This window comes from Gossypium hirsutum, chromosome A05 (assembly GCF_007990345.1).
Source record: "Gossypium hirsutum isolate 1008001.06 chromosome A05, Gossypium_hirsutum_v2.1, whole genome shotgun sequence".
NCBI classification, from domain to species: Eukaryota; Viridiplantae; Streptophyta; class Magnoliopsida; order Malvales; family Malvaceae; genus Gossypium; species Gossypium hirsutum.
This window is the reverse complement of record NC_053428.1, coordinates 3,933,707-3,948,712: the sequence shown is the minus strand read 5'-3', so window position 1 is coordinate 3,948,712 and position 15,006 is coordinate 3,933,707. Positions and strand designations below refer to the sequence as shown.

The following is a 15,006-nucleotide window of genomic DNA, read 5'->3' as shown; positions in this document are numbered from 1 at the left end:
CTTCATATGCTCATCGTTTACTTCCGGCTCCCGCCCTAGTTTTCTACAGTAACACCACAAAAAGGAAAAGCAAGGGTCATTCTCGTCCACGAATAAAAAGTAAAAATTCGTATCATTAAAAATAAATGTATATGCTATCTCCGTGACAATGAGTTTAGCCATGCTAAGGACGGTTTAATAGTTTATTTTTTGTTTGACTCCATTGTTGACTCTCTCCAAATATATGTATATATATCTCTGTTTCCCACTCTGTAGCGTTTTCCATTTTTCCTTCTTAGATTGTTCTTCTTTTTCTGTTGGCTTTTTAATGTGAGAGTAATTAACTAGTGCAATTGCTTGTCTTTCACTGCCTCAACCAAATATCTCTCAATCTTTGTCTCTTTCATTTAAGTCTATTTTCCCTTCATTTTCCAGTTCTTTCCTGCTCTTTATTTGGTATCTTTGCACTGCTTTGAGTGGTGCACTCCTGGTTCTTCCTTTGTACGCTTCCTTTGTACGCTTTCTGGGTATTTTTTGGATTCTTACTTTATTCTGGAAACCTGTTTCTTTTTTCAGGTAATAGTGAAAGGATTCGCTGCGACTAATTTATTTATAATTTTTTCTTGCTAAAGTTGAAAATTAGTAGTATATTTTTTTAGTTAAATAAGTTGATTCTTTGTTTCCTATATGGTGCCATTGATTTAACGGAGATGTTATTCCAAGCTACTTTAACAGCTGTTTATATTTGATTAATGAAAAGTCTCACTTTTTAAATGTAAAGTTTCCTCTTTTGTTTCTAAATGTGAACCTGGTTCTGTTTCATAGGCGAAAGCTAAATTCTTTGTTTAATATTTTTATCTCTTACCAGGGTTTTGACGGAAAATTAAAGTAATGGCGGAGGGAAACGGTGGAGGAAGACAAGTGGTGATTAATGTTGCCGGTGAAGGGCTAAAAGGGTCTTCTCCAAAAGAAGCAGAGGCATTGAACCCTAAGCAAAATTCTCAAGGTGCACCCAACAAAGCTTCGACTGAATCTGGTGCTGTTACTTCAAGTAAGCCACCAAAAGCCCCAGTTGCAGGTAATGAACCTCTTCTTAGACGAAGGTCATTTGTTAAACCCAAGTCAAGATTTGGAGAACAATCTTATATCCCTGAATCTGATGAAATGGAAGAAACTAATTTAGCTAATCAAGAACAAGTTGGTTGTAATTCTCCTTATAGACACCCCATCAACAAGGCCTCCCCTAATAACAAGTCGGCTAGAAGTATTAGGACGGACTCTGCTGTGTCGAAAACGTTATCGATGGCTTCTAAAGGCTCCACTGGGGAAAATGAAAATGAGGAGATAATTAAGAAAGTTAAACAGCATAAAGAGCAGCATAAGGGAGTGAAAGCTAAGGTTGTGATTGAGTGGGTTGTATTTTTGTTGCTCATAGGGTGCTTAATAGCTAGTTTAACAGTAGGTGAAGAAAAGAATATCCTTTTATGGGGTTTGGAAATTTGGAAATGGTGTGTACTTGTGGTGGTTATATTCTGCGGTATGTTGGTTACTCGTTGGTTTATGCATCTAGTTGTCTTCTTGATCGAGATTAACTTTTTGCTTCGGAAGAAAGTGCTATACTTCGTTCACGGTTTAAAGAAGATTGTTCAGGTGTTCATTTGGCTGAGTATAGTACTTCTTACTTAGGTTCTTCTCTTTCTTGATGTTGAGAGATCGAAGACTGCCTCAAAGATTCTAGATTATGTGACGTGGACTCTAGTGAGCATCCTCATTGGAGCATTTTTGTGGTTGTTGAAGACTTTGATGTTAAAGATTCTGGCTTCGAATTTCCATATGAACAAGTTCTTTGACAGAATACAAGAATCAGTCTTCCATCACTACATACTTAGGACCCTTTCGGGACCACCATTTATGGAGATTGATGTGATTCAAAAACCGCCGGCTCATTTGATTGTTAGCAATGCAAAAAAGGGTAAAGAACCAAAAACAAAAAGGTTGATTGACATGGGAAAAGTCCATAGATTGAAGCGAGAAAAAGTTTCAGCTTGGCATATGAAGGTGTTGGTAGATGCCATCACGAATTCAGGGCTTTCAACAGTCTCCGAAACATTAGAGGAAAGTGCGTATAATGGTGGCAAAGAAGCAGAACAGGAAATTACTAATGAGGAGGAGGCACAATATGTTGCTCATCAAATTTTTGCACACGTTGCACAACATGATAGTAATCAAAATCGCAAGTGAGAAAATCCGCCCTCCATGATGCATCTAGTGATTTTCCTGCCGACTTTTATATTATTATTTTAATATTTCCTTACCCTAACTATTTGCTGTTTTACAATCAGTTACATTGACGAGGATGACCTCTTAAGATTCATGATTAAGGAGGAGGTGGATCTTGTGTTTCCTTTGTTCGAAGGATCTAGAACTGGAAAAATTGATAGAAAAAGTTTCACAAACTGGGTGGTAAAAGCTCCTTATGAAAATCGGATAAAACTTGAGCAACTTTTTGAATCTTTTTATATTTTACAGTGTGTGTGTGTGTGTGTGTGTGCTTCCTTGCAAATGGAAAATAGCAAGTTTTTATGGTTTGAACACAATCGGACACTATAGGGTGTTGCTGCAATGAAGGAAAACCATCCTTAAAGATGAGGATTTTTCTATTAACATGCCCGTTGTTGTTATTTTGTACAGGTAAAGGTTTACACGGATCGGAAAACACTAGTACATGCTTTGAGTGACACCAAAACAGCCGTAAAGCAGTTGAATACACTCGTGACAGTGATCCTAATTATTGTTACTGTCATCATATGGCTTCTTTTGCTGGAAATTGCAACCACGAAACTGCTTTTGCTCCTTTCATCGCAGCTTGTAGTGGCTGCTTTTATGTTCGGAAACACCTGCAAGACTATCTTTGAAGCTATAGTATTTGTGTTTGTGATGCATCCTTTTGATGTTGGAGATCGTTGTGTGGTTGATGGTGTTCAGGTAACTATTGAAAATGACATTCTTACATGCATGTATGGGAAAATTACTAATTATGCTTATCACTTGGTAATGGTAACTGACAGTTGCTGGTCGAGGAGATGAATATTTTAACGACCGTCTTCCTGAAACTTGATAATGAAAAGGTGTACTACCCGAATTCAGTTTTGGCTACAAAGCCCATCAGCAACTATTATAGAAGCCCGGATATGGGTGATACAATAGAGTTCTCGATTGATTTTCTGACCCCAGCAAAGACAATAGGCAGGCTGAAAGAAGAGATAAAGAAGTAAGTTGGCTTCAGTTCAAGCATGTAAGGTGTCTCCATGTTATATAATATTTTTTATTATGTTTTGATCTTGATAGTTGAGTATGATTTTTATTATGTTTATCAGAACTTACTGTTCTTTGTTCTGAGTTCGTTTTGGTCTGTACAATTTATGATCTTTCTGCTGCCATGTCTTAATCAGGCATTTGGAAGCTAATACCCTGTGGCGTCCTAATCACCTTGTGGTGGTGAAGGAAATCGAGAATGTGAATAAGTTAAAGATGGCTCTCTTTTGTAATCACACGATGAACTTCCAGGACTTTAGAGAGAAGAACAGGCGTAGAACCGAACTGGTTCTTGAGCTGAAAAGAATTTTTGAGGAGTTGGGTATACGATACAATCTTCTTCCTCAGCATGTGAATCTCAACCAGGTCAATCAAGACAGGCCGGATGCAACCTATGCGACCCCTTGGTCATGATCGCGTATTATAGGTATGCATCCTCATCCTTTTGGCATATAATAAAGAAGAGGCCACTTGTTATGATATTTGATCCACTCTTTTACCTGTTTGCATTTGATGCATAAATAATTCTAGATCATTGTAATTTATTGTAGTTTACGTCGAAATGGAACTTTTATCAGAGGTCGAGGAAGGCAATGCTTTGATGAATTGGAACTTTCTTCGAAATTTACTTCTAAATTCTAATGGCATCTTTGTTTCAACCAGGGATGAAATGGGCTGACACTGTTATCCGGAGCTTAGGACAGGAGTGGTAAGTAATGAAGCCCGTTCAGCTGTTGTAATCTAACTTGAACCAAGTGCATTTTCAGATTTAAGATTACTAGTATCGAAGACTTTTAAGACCTATGATGCTATGCCGATTTCAAGATTAATTTTCCTCATGTTCTAACAGTCTTGAGCTCTATTATTAAATGTCAAACTCAACCTCTATTCATCATCAATTTGCCAATATATTTCTATCACATAACCTACAAACAAATTACAAAAGGGAATATTTACATCTTTCTATCAAATTCCCAATATGTATCGCCATGGTTAATAATTGTAGTTTGAAGGTACTGCCCTCAAATATCTTGGTTGATTGAAACCATCTGCTTCCGATTTAATCAGCGTGGACGATAAGCTAAGCAAACAGATAAGCTTAATAATATTCCTTTAAAATATACCAAGTACACTAAACACGACCAAAATCCACCTCATTCGCAAAATAGTAATCCGTACTGGCAGAAATCTAGTGATCTCCTTTAACTAAATAGTTGAAAACTTGAGTGAAACACTACATTCAAGGCTCATTTGGGGTGGGCTCTAAACCACAACAGGAACCTCGATATTGGTTGGGGGAGCAAGCGGTTCAAAGTCCTTCTTTTCTGTATACTCTTCCTCTTCCTTGGGAGGGTGGATGGTGACGAGATCAGGCAATGGGGTCATTGGACCCTGCTTGCCCTTTGGATCCCAATCCAGCATGATTTTAACTTTGATACCCAGCACACCCTGAATACATTTCAAACACAAGAATAAGGCTCGATCCAACAAAAGATTGTGTGAGTCGGAACGAAAATATTGCAAAAAATACACAAACCAAAAAAGGATCACTCTTCGAGTTAGAAGTCTTTACAGTAAACGAGTTAGAAGTCTTTACACTAAACTGAACTGTTAGATGATAGCCGCAAGATACCAAGCAACTAATTTAAGCATTTCAACTGACCTGCCTAAGAAGGACATGTCTAACAGCAGAATCAATATATTCCTTGACGGGATGACCAGAGGATATCATGTACCCATCCTTGAACTTCATCGACTTTGCACGCTGAGCTCGGAGTTTTCCACTCACTATGACCTGAGTTCATATCCCAGAAATATAACTATGATGTCTAAATTCCTGGGTGCAGCCAGTTAGAATCAAGGAGGACAAAAGCTACTGGATTTACCTCGCATCCCTTGGCTCCACTCTCCATGACAAATCTGAGAACACCATAGCAAGCCCTATCCACAGTCCAGAAAGAACAAAAAACCCTACTTAGACTTTTGTTTGTTTTTCAAGGGGTATAAATGAATGCTGGCATTCATTTCATTTAGAAAAACAAAGACTTAAAATGCTAGCATGAGAACATCCTTAAGAGTTAGGTAAACAAAAATACTACAATTAACTTCTCTACATCTAGATGAGGAAAAATAAAGAAAAGACAATTAGCTTGCAGAAGTAAACTAAATCTCACAAGACCAGCATACATTGTTCAAGCAAATAGAAATGTAAAACATGTTGGAGGATATTCCAAACTCCAAGCACCTTAAACTGAACACAAGAAGCCTGACAAACTCCATTGAAATATTTTATTTGGGCATCTGATCACACCCCCCCAGGCTTTCATGCAACAGATGGGGGGCTAAATAATAGTAATGCATCAATGCCCGTGCAAAGAGAATTGTTGCTACATACAAAAAAATATAAGAAATATATTCGATGAAATCTACCATCTAGATTGGTGTTGCAAGAATATGAATGTATCTTTTCCTTGACCTAAGAAATCTAGATGGAATAAAAAATATAGTCATCCTCAGACACGAGAGAGTATTGTTTGTAAGTTACCAACTTGCTGTAAAGATGACATTAGACTAATAGGACACCTGCACCAACATAAGCTGGAAAACATATTTTCATGCCCAAGCCCCAAAGCAAACCCAAATCTTATAAAACTTTATGTAAAACCAAGACACGACATAAGTTTTCTTTAATTTACCTCCGAACAGCAAGGCCTCCAAGGAGCTTGTATCGCAGGGATTCGGCCTGTGCAATGGCGCAAAGACCCCTGTTGTTAACTTTCTCAGCATAGAGTTCCACACTGTTCTCTGGAAACTTGAATCGTTTCTGAACAACAGAAGTCAACTCTCTAATCCTTCTACCCTTCTCACCTGACATAAAATCATCAAACATCAAGTGAGAATTAAAATATTAAAATCAACAATACAATCACGGCAGAAAAGGTATGATCGACACCTAGAAAAAATTGGGTGAATTAATTACCAAGAACATTTTGAGTACGAGTAGCTCTGATGATGATCTCAGTACGCATAGGAGTAACTCTAACTTCAACTCCGGAGTATCCATCCTCAGCAAGCTCCCTTGTCAAAACCTCATTTAGCTCCGCGTAAAACACTCCATCCGCAACAAACTGTACGCCCGATCAAATCGTAAACAAAAAGCTTTAAGCATCACATGATGACTATTCAGCTCAACGGATGTGAAGTAGCAAATTTTCTTCTTTTCTTTCAAAAAAATACTCCTTTGGTTAGCTTATTATATAACCAAGTATAAACTCGATATCGGTTTCTAACCAATATGATATCTTCCAAATAAATGAAGAAGAAACAACATATACATAGTAAGAATCGTTCAAGTAATTACAAATGCTTTATTGCATAATTAGAAAGAAATGAATTGAACTAATAGATTTTATCACTTGACAACGAAACTAAAGTTGCAAATCAGAATAAATTCTGGGAAATGAAGGAAAGAAAGCGAATGGAGGAAGAACCTTGCGCTTCTTGCTAATCTGAGCAGCCATGATTTTAAGGAGAATCCAATCGTGAGAAACGGTGAGTTGAGATTGCAAATCGCTTCGCCGCTTTGCTAGTAATTAGCTAACAGTATAACTAGTGTTCCTTTTATGGGGCGAAAATATATGGATAGGTGGCGGGCTAGGGTTAGGTTAGATACCCAAAATTACTTTTCAAACCAAAATCCAAATACAAGAAAAGATGGTTTTCTATTTTTTGTTTTATTTTCATTTTTAGAAGATTATCTTTTTTGGAAATTTAAAAAATACATTTGATGAATAAAAAAGAAATTTTACTTTCAATTTTCAAAATATAAAAACACATTGATTTTTTAATTATAATAAAGTATGATTAATAAAATATGTATATTTAAAACATATTTGAGAAAAAAAATTATTTATTTCAGTAGGTGATGGAGGGATCCGATCCTCAGCTTGGGCCAGGGTTGTTTGAAAATTAAAAAGATTAACGCCGTTGCCGGGGATCGAACCACGTGACAGGCGGAATACTCACCACTATACTACAACGACCCGGTTGAAAGCTTTCAACAGAAAAATAGTTTATAACTTTATATTCTTATTGAAGATAATGTTCCTTTGGTTCAAAGTTCACGTCTTATCTACTCTTGTTTTGAATAGAAAAACTATTGGAAAGTAGCATACCAGAAAACTGAGTATCAAACAAGTCATGGCTCTATCAACCACAGCTGCAACAACACTATACATTTCTGGCAACAACATACATGCCTCAACCCCCAAAAACGCCTCCTTATTCTCAAATTCTACCATCAGTTTTTCAGCAAAGCAGAGAAGAAGACTAAGCATCAGGAGCTCTGGTGATGTATCATCCGAGACACCAACGACCGAAACAGAATCTGAAAAGTCCATTGATGAAGCTCCTAAAGGACCTCCTTCTTTGATCTCTGCTCTTAATGTTGAACGAGCTCTTCGTGGCATCGGTAAAAGCAATGATCAACCCTTTTCACTTTTATTTATTTATAGGACTAGCATTTTAATCCAACAACTTCAAATTCTTACGAGATGTGCCTTCACCGTTATTGCTGGGAAAAAGAATGCACTCAATTGATGAGGTTTTAGTTTAGCATGCAGCAATCACAGACGCAGATCACTATGGTAGACTCGGCCTTCAAAGAGGATGTTCTTATGAACAGGTCCTTATCAAATCAACAGTAGCATTTACTCCATTCTGATAAACTCTCTTCTTCTTTTTTAAACTTTGGTTCGGTCCCTTTGTGTTTCAGGTCACTGTGGCCTACAGAAACAAGGTTGATGAACTCCTGAATCAGGGACTAGATGAAGAAGAACTCAGCAAGAAAATGGATCTCTTAAAAGTTAGTCTTTTCAAACTGTTCTCTCGTATAATAAACAACAAAGTAACTATGTATGATAAACTGAAAAAACTTGGTTTCGATCACAGGAGTCGTACTCGATTTTGTCGTCGGTAGAAGAAAGAAGGCTGTATGACTGGAGCTTGGCTAGAACTGAACAACCAGACAGATATGCTTGGCCTTTTGAGGTGGATATCACCCAAACTCCTACGGAGGAGCCTCCACCAGGCGTACGTAATCAACCCAAAATCTCTTTCATTTTCCATTTTCGTTTCTAATTATTTTCTTTTATACTTATTTGTTTTCAGCCAATTATAAGTTACTAGTACTAGTTTTTAAACCATACATTTTAGCTAGCTCTGTAAACCATAAATTTTAGCTAGCTCTGAGAGTTTATTGATCTGTTGGCGTGACAGGAGCCGGAGGACGTCGGACCAACAAGAGCGGTGGGATACTTCATGCTGGGATGGCTAATACTGTCTTTCGTCTTGTCTATTGCCTTTGCTCGATAGGGCATGTTTTAATCTATATATATAATACTTGTTTTTTTTTTCTTTGCTTACACGAACTTGGCTGAAGAGAACCGCCACTGTTATCATTCTTTAGTATCAGGAAAATATAATTAAATCAACTTTCAATCCAATCCAGTCATGTCATCAATGATACAGAAAACTGCAAAAGGGCAAACCATAAAATAGAAAATCCAGTGTCTTGCTGATAGTGACGGTAGCAAACAAACTTCAAAAATCTTTTTACAAGGTGAAAAGCAAGGAAGGATTAGATCACTTCCATCCTTTATTTACAATCTTACAAGAAGGCATAGCTACCAATTATAGTTTAAGGAGTTTTACCAATACAAAACCTATATTCTGGTAGCTTTTTATCAAGGAATACAAACATTTAGTATTCCGATTGAGCTTCAAAGCGAAGAAAATATGGGAATACCTGGTAGGGTAGACCCGGCATCAACGATGAATATGTTACCTGTTACGTATTCCGAAGAATCATGGATTAAGTATCTAACTAGCGAGGTTAATGCAGGATCTGCCGTACCAAATGTTCTTAAAGGGTTGATTTTTGTAGCCACTTCTTGTAGCCAAGCCTTCTTCAGAAGGCCTTCTGTGATCTCAGATTTGAAAAGCCCAGGTGATATTGAGTTCACTCGTATTTTATGCATCCCCAGTTCCATGGCCATGGTCTGCATAATGATCATTGTCATTCTTGAATAAAAATAACTTCCATCGTTCTATAATTATTTTTCAAAGAAATATTTAATAAACTAACAATTCAAAGAAAAAAAAAGATAAAATTTAATTAAAATATGAAAAAAATAATTTTGGAAACAACTACCCGATTGAAAAAGTGATGGGAGAATAAACTTGAAAACAGTCACCAGTTTTTCATTTTTCCTGAAATATTTAATAAAATAAAGAAATACATGATTCACTTCATATATGCTTGTTGGAGGATCTAATATTCACCAAATTCTACAATTTTAAGATACAACCTCTCATTACTTACAATAGGATGCAACCTTTCTATTTTTATCCATTCAGAGAAAACTGTAAAAAACTTGGTGACTACCCTTAATGGTTTCCATATAAAGGAAAGTACCTTGAAAGAGATTTGAATCCATATTCTAATTGGTTGTTTGGGTTTGCACTTGATAGGTTTCTAGTTTTGTGTTTTTGCTACATTAAGAATGTCATTTAGTTAATGAAAAGTCGTATATTTCATCATAGGACCAAACAAATTGATTTCACATATCACTTCATTCAAAATAATTGTTTTGCTTTTGTGATTAGTAAGGCTTCTATTGAGGAGAATCTTATGAAAATGTTGGTCCAAGCTACCCCTACGTAGGAGTACAAGCATTCCTTGGACTTAGTCCTTTAATAAGGAAGTACCAAAAGTGTCAATATAGGGGAGGCGGTGATTGGCTATAATACTTGCTTTGAGCAATTTTAAGCCAATTAGGACATTTACGGAAGTAGATGGCTGAAAATTCAACATGACAACTTCCACACATGTCGTCTTTTTTTTTTTTAATTGTTGTCCTACTTGCACCCTATCTTGCCTAAAGCCCCTTAATGCGACTTGGGAATAGGAGGAAAAAAAATGATGCAATATGAGGCTTTATGGTGTGGTGTGATAAGTTTTAAGAGAAAACTAAAAGTAATCTTCATCTTTTCTTGAGTATATTGAAAATTTCTACTCTGACCCGTGGATATAAGCATTAAGCAACCATCTAAATTCATGTGTTTTTGTAAGATTTTATTTTAGGAAATTATTTTTAGATTTATGCTTAGTTTAGTGTTCAGTATATGTATTTGCTTTATATTTGACTTCCTTGGATTAGATCTAACACAGATTTTTTTTTTTTTGAATTAGTGTTATGTACATCATAGAATTGCTTTCTTTCTACCACTTGATAATCATCTTACACTATATCAAACTTGATACTCACAAATGCTTAGATTTTCTAGAGACAATATTGCATAAAAAGTTGAGAAAGTTAAAAACTCGTATAATTTTAGTAAAATAATTACCTTTGTCATGGTGTTCAGGCCTGCTTTTGAGGAAGCATAAGCCAAACCTCCAGGTAGTTGCCCACGATTAAGACCAGCGATGGAAGATATATTGATTACAGATCCTCCTTGTTTTGCATCACGCATGAGCATGCAAACATATTTTGACACCAACCAAGACCCTGTTAGATTGGTTCTGATGTTTTGATCCCATTCCTCCTCAGTCAATTCCAAAGGATCCTTCACATTCCCTACCAACGCATAATAGTTGCAAATGATAAACAAATTTCCGACATAATGACCACAAACTGAACAAAAGGATTGTGACAAACTTGAAAATGTTTCACAAAGATCAGGTAAAAAAAACGAAGCTGGAACTGGTTTCTTTCTTTGTTTCCATTTTAAATTATTAATGAATAATATTTTGTACGTAAAACCCAAATGGCCCCAACCCTACAAGACAAGTTCCACTTAAACAAGCATTCTTGCTTTCTTTGTCAAGGATTTGTTTTCAAAAAAGATAAGATGGCCCGACCGAAGGACTAACACTGCCTTATTATTGCCACTAAGTGACATATATACCAATTATCTGTGTAACAGTATAAGTGGAATTATGTAAATAATCCTAAGCAGATTTACAGGGATCTAGAATGATTTATAGGGGATCATATAGTTGGCATCCAGAAGTGCTAAATGCCACCACAGAGAGAAGCATGGTGTCAGTTAGGCTATCCGCCTGAGTCCAGTAACCGGATCACCGACAAGTGGATAAGACGTGCCAACCAAAGATTCTGGAATTTCCTTCACGTGTCGGCACATGGGAGAGTATGGCTTTGGATCACTTCTACGACATCAACTCATGGTTCCCGTCATAACCTAGTTTACAAGTGATTGAAGTGTTGGTGAAAACCTCAGATTGACTAATTTGCTCACTGTTGGAGCATCGTTGGTTGAGAATATTTGGTGAATTGATATGCTACTTTGTGGGAGGTTTTGTGCAGTGTTGGTGTTGATTGGTCAGTGATTTATTGCTTTGTCGATTACAAATTACAATATTGGTGATTGGGACTTGGCGTTAGCTATGGAACGATTCATTGGACAATTCATAGGAAAGTGCTTCGATCGAGGAAGCCTTTCCCTTGTTGTGGTTCGGACCATGTGAATAAACTATGATTAATATATGAAACTTGTCGAACGGAGCTCCTAGCCCTAGAACATCGGAGACTTTCAAAAAAAGCCTCTATCTATTCTAAAATTTGTCAAAGAACACCTTTATCTATTCCATTGAAAATTAACATCGGAGACTTTCAAAAAAAAAAATCGGAGGTAATTTAGACCCTACTAATTTTCCAGCAAATATGATTGTGCAAAACTAATTAAGGAACGGGAAAATTTTAAATAACAGAAAATGGAGAACCTCTAACGCCAGCGTTATTTATTAAAGCATCGATCCTCCCAAAGGCATCCCAGGCCGCTTTCACAGAGCTCTGTATGGTGGATCCGTCAGCACATATGTCGAGCTCGACGGCGAAAGCTCGAGGGCCACTAGGCTGGGTTCCGGAAAAAGGAAAGCTGAGGTGATTGATTTCATCACAGAGGGATTTAAGGCGATCGACGCGGCGCGCGGCAGCCACGATACGACAGCCAGCTTTACTCAAGTCAAGACAAAAGTCACGACCTAAACCAGAAGATGCCCCCGTCACCATCACCACGTTGCCACTGAGGTCGGTCCATGGCTCTAGTTGTTGCTGCTCCGCCATCGCCAAATCAGATGGACGGTGGAAAAAGAAGGATACCAAATTTAATAATCACAGTCTACGAGGGAATCGACTCTAATGGTTTTAAATAAAAATGGGCAAACCAACTTAATAGTATGAATTGATTTATTTTTTTATCACTTAATTATTTATTAAATTTATTTTTTATCATTCAACTATTTAATTTATCTTTGTTGTTCATCCAATTATCTTAAATTTTTTAATATTTATATTTTTATATTAACTAACTGATAACCAATTACAAAATATAATTAAATTGATACAAAGTACAAATAAATTAAAAAAATCAGAATTTAATCATAAAAAAATCTGCAGTAATTATGTATGGCGAGACTAGAGAACAAAACGAATGGACCAACACTTTATATCTAATTTAATACTGTTAAGCATAGGGACAACATTGATAGGTAGGTATCAAAATAGACATTTTTAAAGTAAAAGTATCATATTAAAAGATTTAATAAACTGTAGGGATCAATGATGACATTATCCCATCTCTTGTTAATCATTTCACTTGTCAGCAAACCTACCAGTAATGTTTTGGGCTTGGGTCCATTTTGAATCAAAGTGGGTACAATCTTGAAGGGGAAAAGAAAGAGTTGCAAATATCATCGCTAATTCCGGATTAATTAAAGTGCTTGTAATGAGCCATTCAAGTAAGGTTAATATAAATATTGTAACGATACTATGAAATAGAAAGTAAATTAAATATACCATTTCCATCCAAACCCAACCTTATTTATTAAACCTCCACGAAAGTCTTCTTTTTTTTTTTTCTTTATGAAATAATCAAACATACAGCTTTACTTTTCCAACTTTACAATGTCTTTTAATGGCCGACTCTCTCACTCAGTAGACAGTTCCGAGGTCCAAGTCTGCCATTAACATCGCGACATTTTTCATAATTTGTTAATCTAAGAAAAAGAATCCCTTAGTCAACAACATTACCAGAAATGAAACTGAAGGGTTGAAATAGATGGACAAAGTCTAAATAAAATAATCAAGCTAAGTTAAGCCATAACTCATCCGTTTCAAAGAAATGACTCGTCCACTCCAAGTTCAGAGGCTCCTCGCTATAACAATCGAACAAGCTATCATCACCATTAATGAAACAAGCTGTGGAGTTTTCATCTCTCTTGGATTCACTTACCTTACAATTCTCAAGCACCGATTCTTGCATTCTTGAACCTATGGTTTGTTTCTCATTTTGCTTCGTTTTCTTGCTCAAATGAGAATTCCAGTAGTTCTTGATTTCATTATCGGTTCGACCTGGTAGTCTTCCAGCAATCAAAGACCATCTGAATGATAATTAACGTCATATATATTCATTTCAATCATTAATTGGTCAATAAACTCTGACACTTAGTTATCACAACTACGACATAAAATATAAACTAATAACTTACCTGTTTCCGAGCAGTTTATGTAGCCGTAATATCAAGTCTTCTTCTTGGTCCGAAATGTTGCCTCTCTTTATATTGGGCCTAAGGTAATTCATCCATCTCAATCTGCAACTCTTTCCACTTCTGTTAAGACCTGGAACAAAGAGGAAACCATCAAGTACAGGCTCATAATAAAACCATCATTGTAAGAATTACACTTCAACATTTATTCTCAAATGAACCTGCTTTTGCTGCAACTGCTTGCCACCTCTTTGGACCATAAATTTCAACTACTTGAGCAAGCTTTTGGTCTTCTTCACCTGTCCAAGCTCCTCTGTTCACTTCTTTCTTACTGCATTTAGTGCTTATAGGAGGAGCCACTGGCATCTTCTTTCACCTTCTTTCTATATTTTCCACAAAACCAAAATTCTATTAATTAGCAGAGACAGAAAAGGAGATGGGTCTGCAACGGGATTGCAATGGAAAGGTTTATTTATGCAAGGTGGTACATATATATAATATAATACGTAAGTACGTACCATTCTAGGGTAGAATATAAACCCAAGGGATTCGCAGCCAACTAACATAACCCATTTATTGGTCAAAGACGGGATTTAGAGACTGAAAGTTATTCCAAATTAGATGATCGTGGCATAAAGACGTAAACAGTGTCTCCACCTTCTATATATATTAATTGCATGTGATGTTGTAGTGGGGAAGAGGAGTGAATATGTATTACTGCAGTTAGTTCTCCAATCAAATTCGGGAGGTAAGAACAAGTAGCAGAGAGTCAAATTAAACGACAGTCAAAAACTTCATTTCCGATCCGTGACCTCCTTGCCTGTGCCATGCAGGGGAATATACTCTAACTATAAGCACATGATCCATCTTTTCTTTTTGGGGCAATATCATTTGGTTTTGATTTCCATCACTTATTTTAGTGTTTTTTAAGAGGGTTAAAACCAAGTAACGTGGACCAATAAAGTTATTACACGTGTCACACATGTAAAAGAGACCTTAGGTATTTAAGTAGCTTTTTATGTGTATTTCTCTAATCTCACCAATCTAATTACTATAAGAAAAGATTGTATGAAATAGTGATTTTTTTTAATAATTTAATATTACATCAATATTTTAATTTTAAAATTTAGGATAAAATTACT

The 15,006-nt window shown here is 36.3% G+C and overlaps 4 protein-coding genes and 1 pseudogene across 4 annotated transcripts; 2 read left to right on the top strand and 3 right to left on the bottom strand.

Annotated features, from left to right (window-relative positions):
- The first annotated feature begins 635 nt into the window (after nucleotides 1-635).
- On the top strand, nucleotides 636-4,133 carry LOC107958847 (mechanosensitive ion channel protein 10-like; annotated as a pseudogene).
- A 243-nt stretch (nucleotides 4,134-4,376) lies between these two features.
- Nucleotides 4,377-7,091, bottom strand: LOC107958848 (40S ribosomal protein S3-3). The gene is made up of 6 exons (XM_016894747.2): nucleotides 6,786-7,091; nucleotides 6,275-6,422; nucleotides 5,991-6,162; nucleotides 5,181-5,235; nucleotides 4,958-5,089; nucleotides 4,377-4,743 (listed from the first exon to the last, which is right to left on the bottom strand). The coding sequence occupies exons 1-6, from the start codon at nucleotides 6,813-6,815 to the stop codon at nucleotides 4,558-4,560; spliced, it is 723 nt and encodes a 240-aa protein (XP_016750236.1). The 5' UTR covers nucleotides 6,816-7,091; the 3' UTR covers nucleotides 4,377-4,557.
- A 314-nt stretch (nucleotides 7,092-7,405) lies between these two features.
- LOC107958846 (NAD(P)H-quinone oxidoreductase subunit U, chloroplastic) lies at nucleotides 7,406-8,798 on the top strand. Its single transcript, XM_016894746.2, has 5 exons — nucleotides 7,406-7,765; nucleotides 7,917-7,978; nucleotides 8,069-8,158; nucleotides 8,245-8,385; nucleotides 8,572-8,798. The coding sequence occupies exons 1-5, from the start codon at nucleotides 7,495-7,497 to the stop codon at nucleotides 8,665-8,667; spliced, it is 660 nt and encodes a 219-aa protein (XP_016750235.1). The 5' UTR covers nucleotides 7,406-7,494; the 3' UTR covers nucleotides 8,668-8,798.
- Nucleotides 8,799-8,850: 52 nt separating this feature from the next.
- Nucleotides 8,851-12,827, bottom strand: LOC107958845 (3-oxoacyl-[acyl-carrier-protein] reductase FabG). Its single transcript, XM_016894745.2, has 3 exons — nucleotides 12,101-12,827; nucleotides 10,705-10,934; nucleotides 8,851-9,353 (listed from the first exon to the last, which is right to left on the bottom strand). The coding sequence occupies exons 1-3, from the start codon at nucleotides 12,441-12,443 to the stop codon at nucleotides 9,075-9,077; spliced, it is 852 nt and encodes a 283-aa protein (XP_016750234.1). The 5' UTR covers nucleotides 12,444-12,827; the 3' UTR covers nucleotides 8,851-9,074.
- A 358-nt stretch (nucleotides 12,828-13,185) lies between these two features.
- On the bottom strand, nucleotides 13,186-14,298 carry LOC107960809 (transcription factor MYB114). Its single transcript, XM_016897085.2, has 3 exons — nucleotides 14,086-14,298; nucleotides 13,868-13,997; nucleotides 13,186-13,759 (listed from the first exon to the last, which is right to left on the bottom strand). The coding sequence occupies exons 1-3, from the start codon at nucleotides 14,228-14,230 to the stop codon at nucleotides 13,462-13,464; spliced, it is 573 nt and encodes a 190-aa protein (XP_016752574.1). The 5' UTR covers nucleotides 14,231-14,298; the 3' UTR covers nucleotides 13,186-13,461.
- Nucleotides 14,299-15,006: the final 708 nt, after the last annotated feature.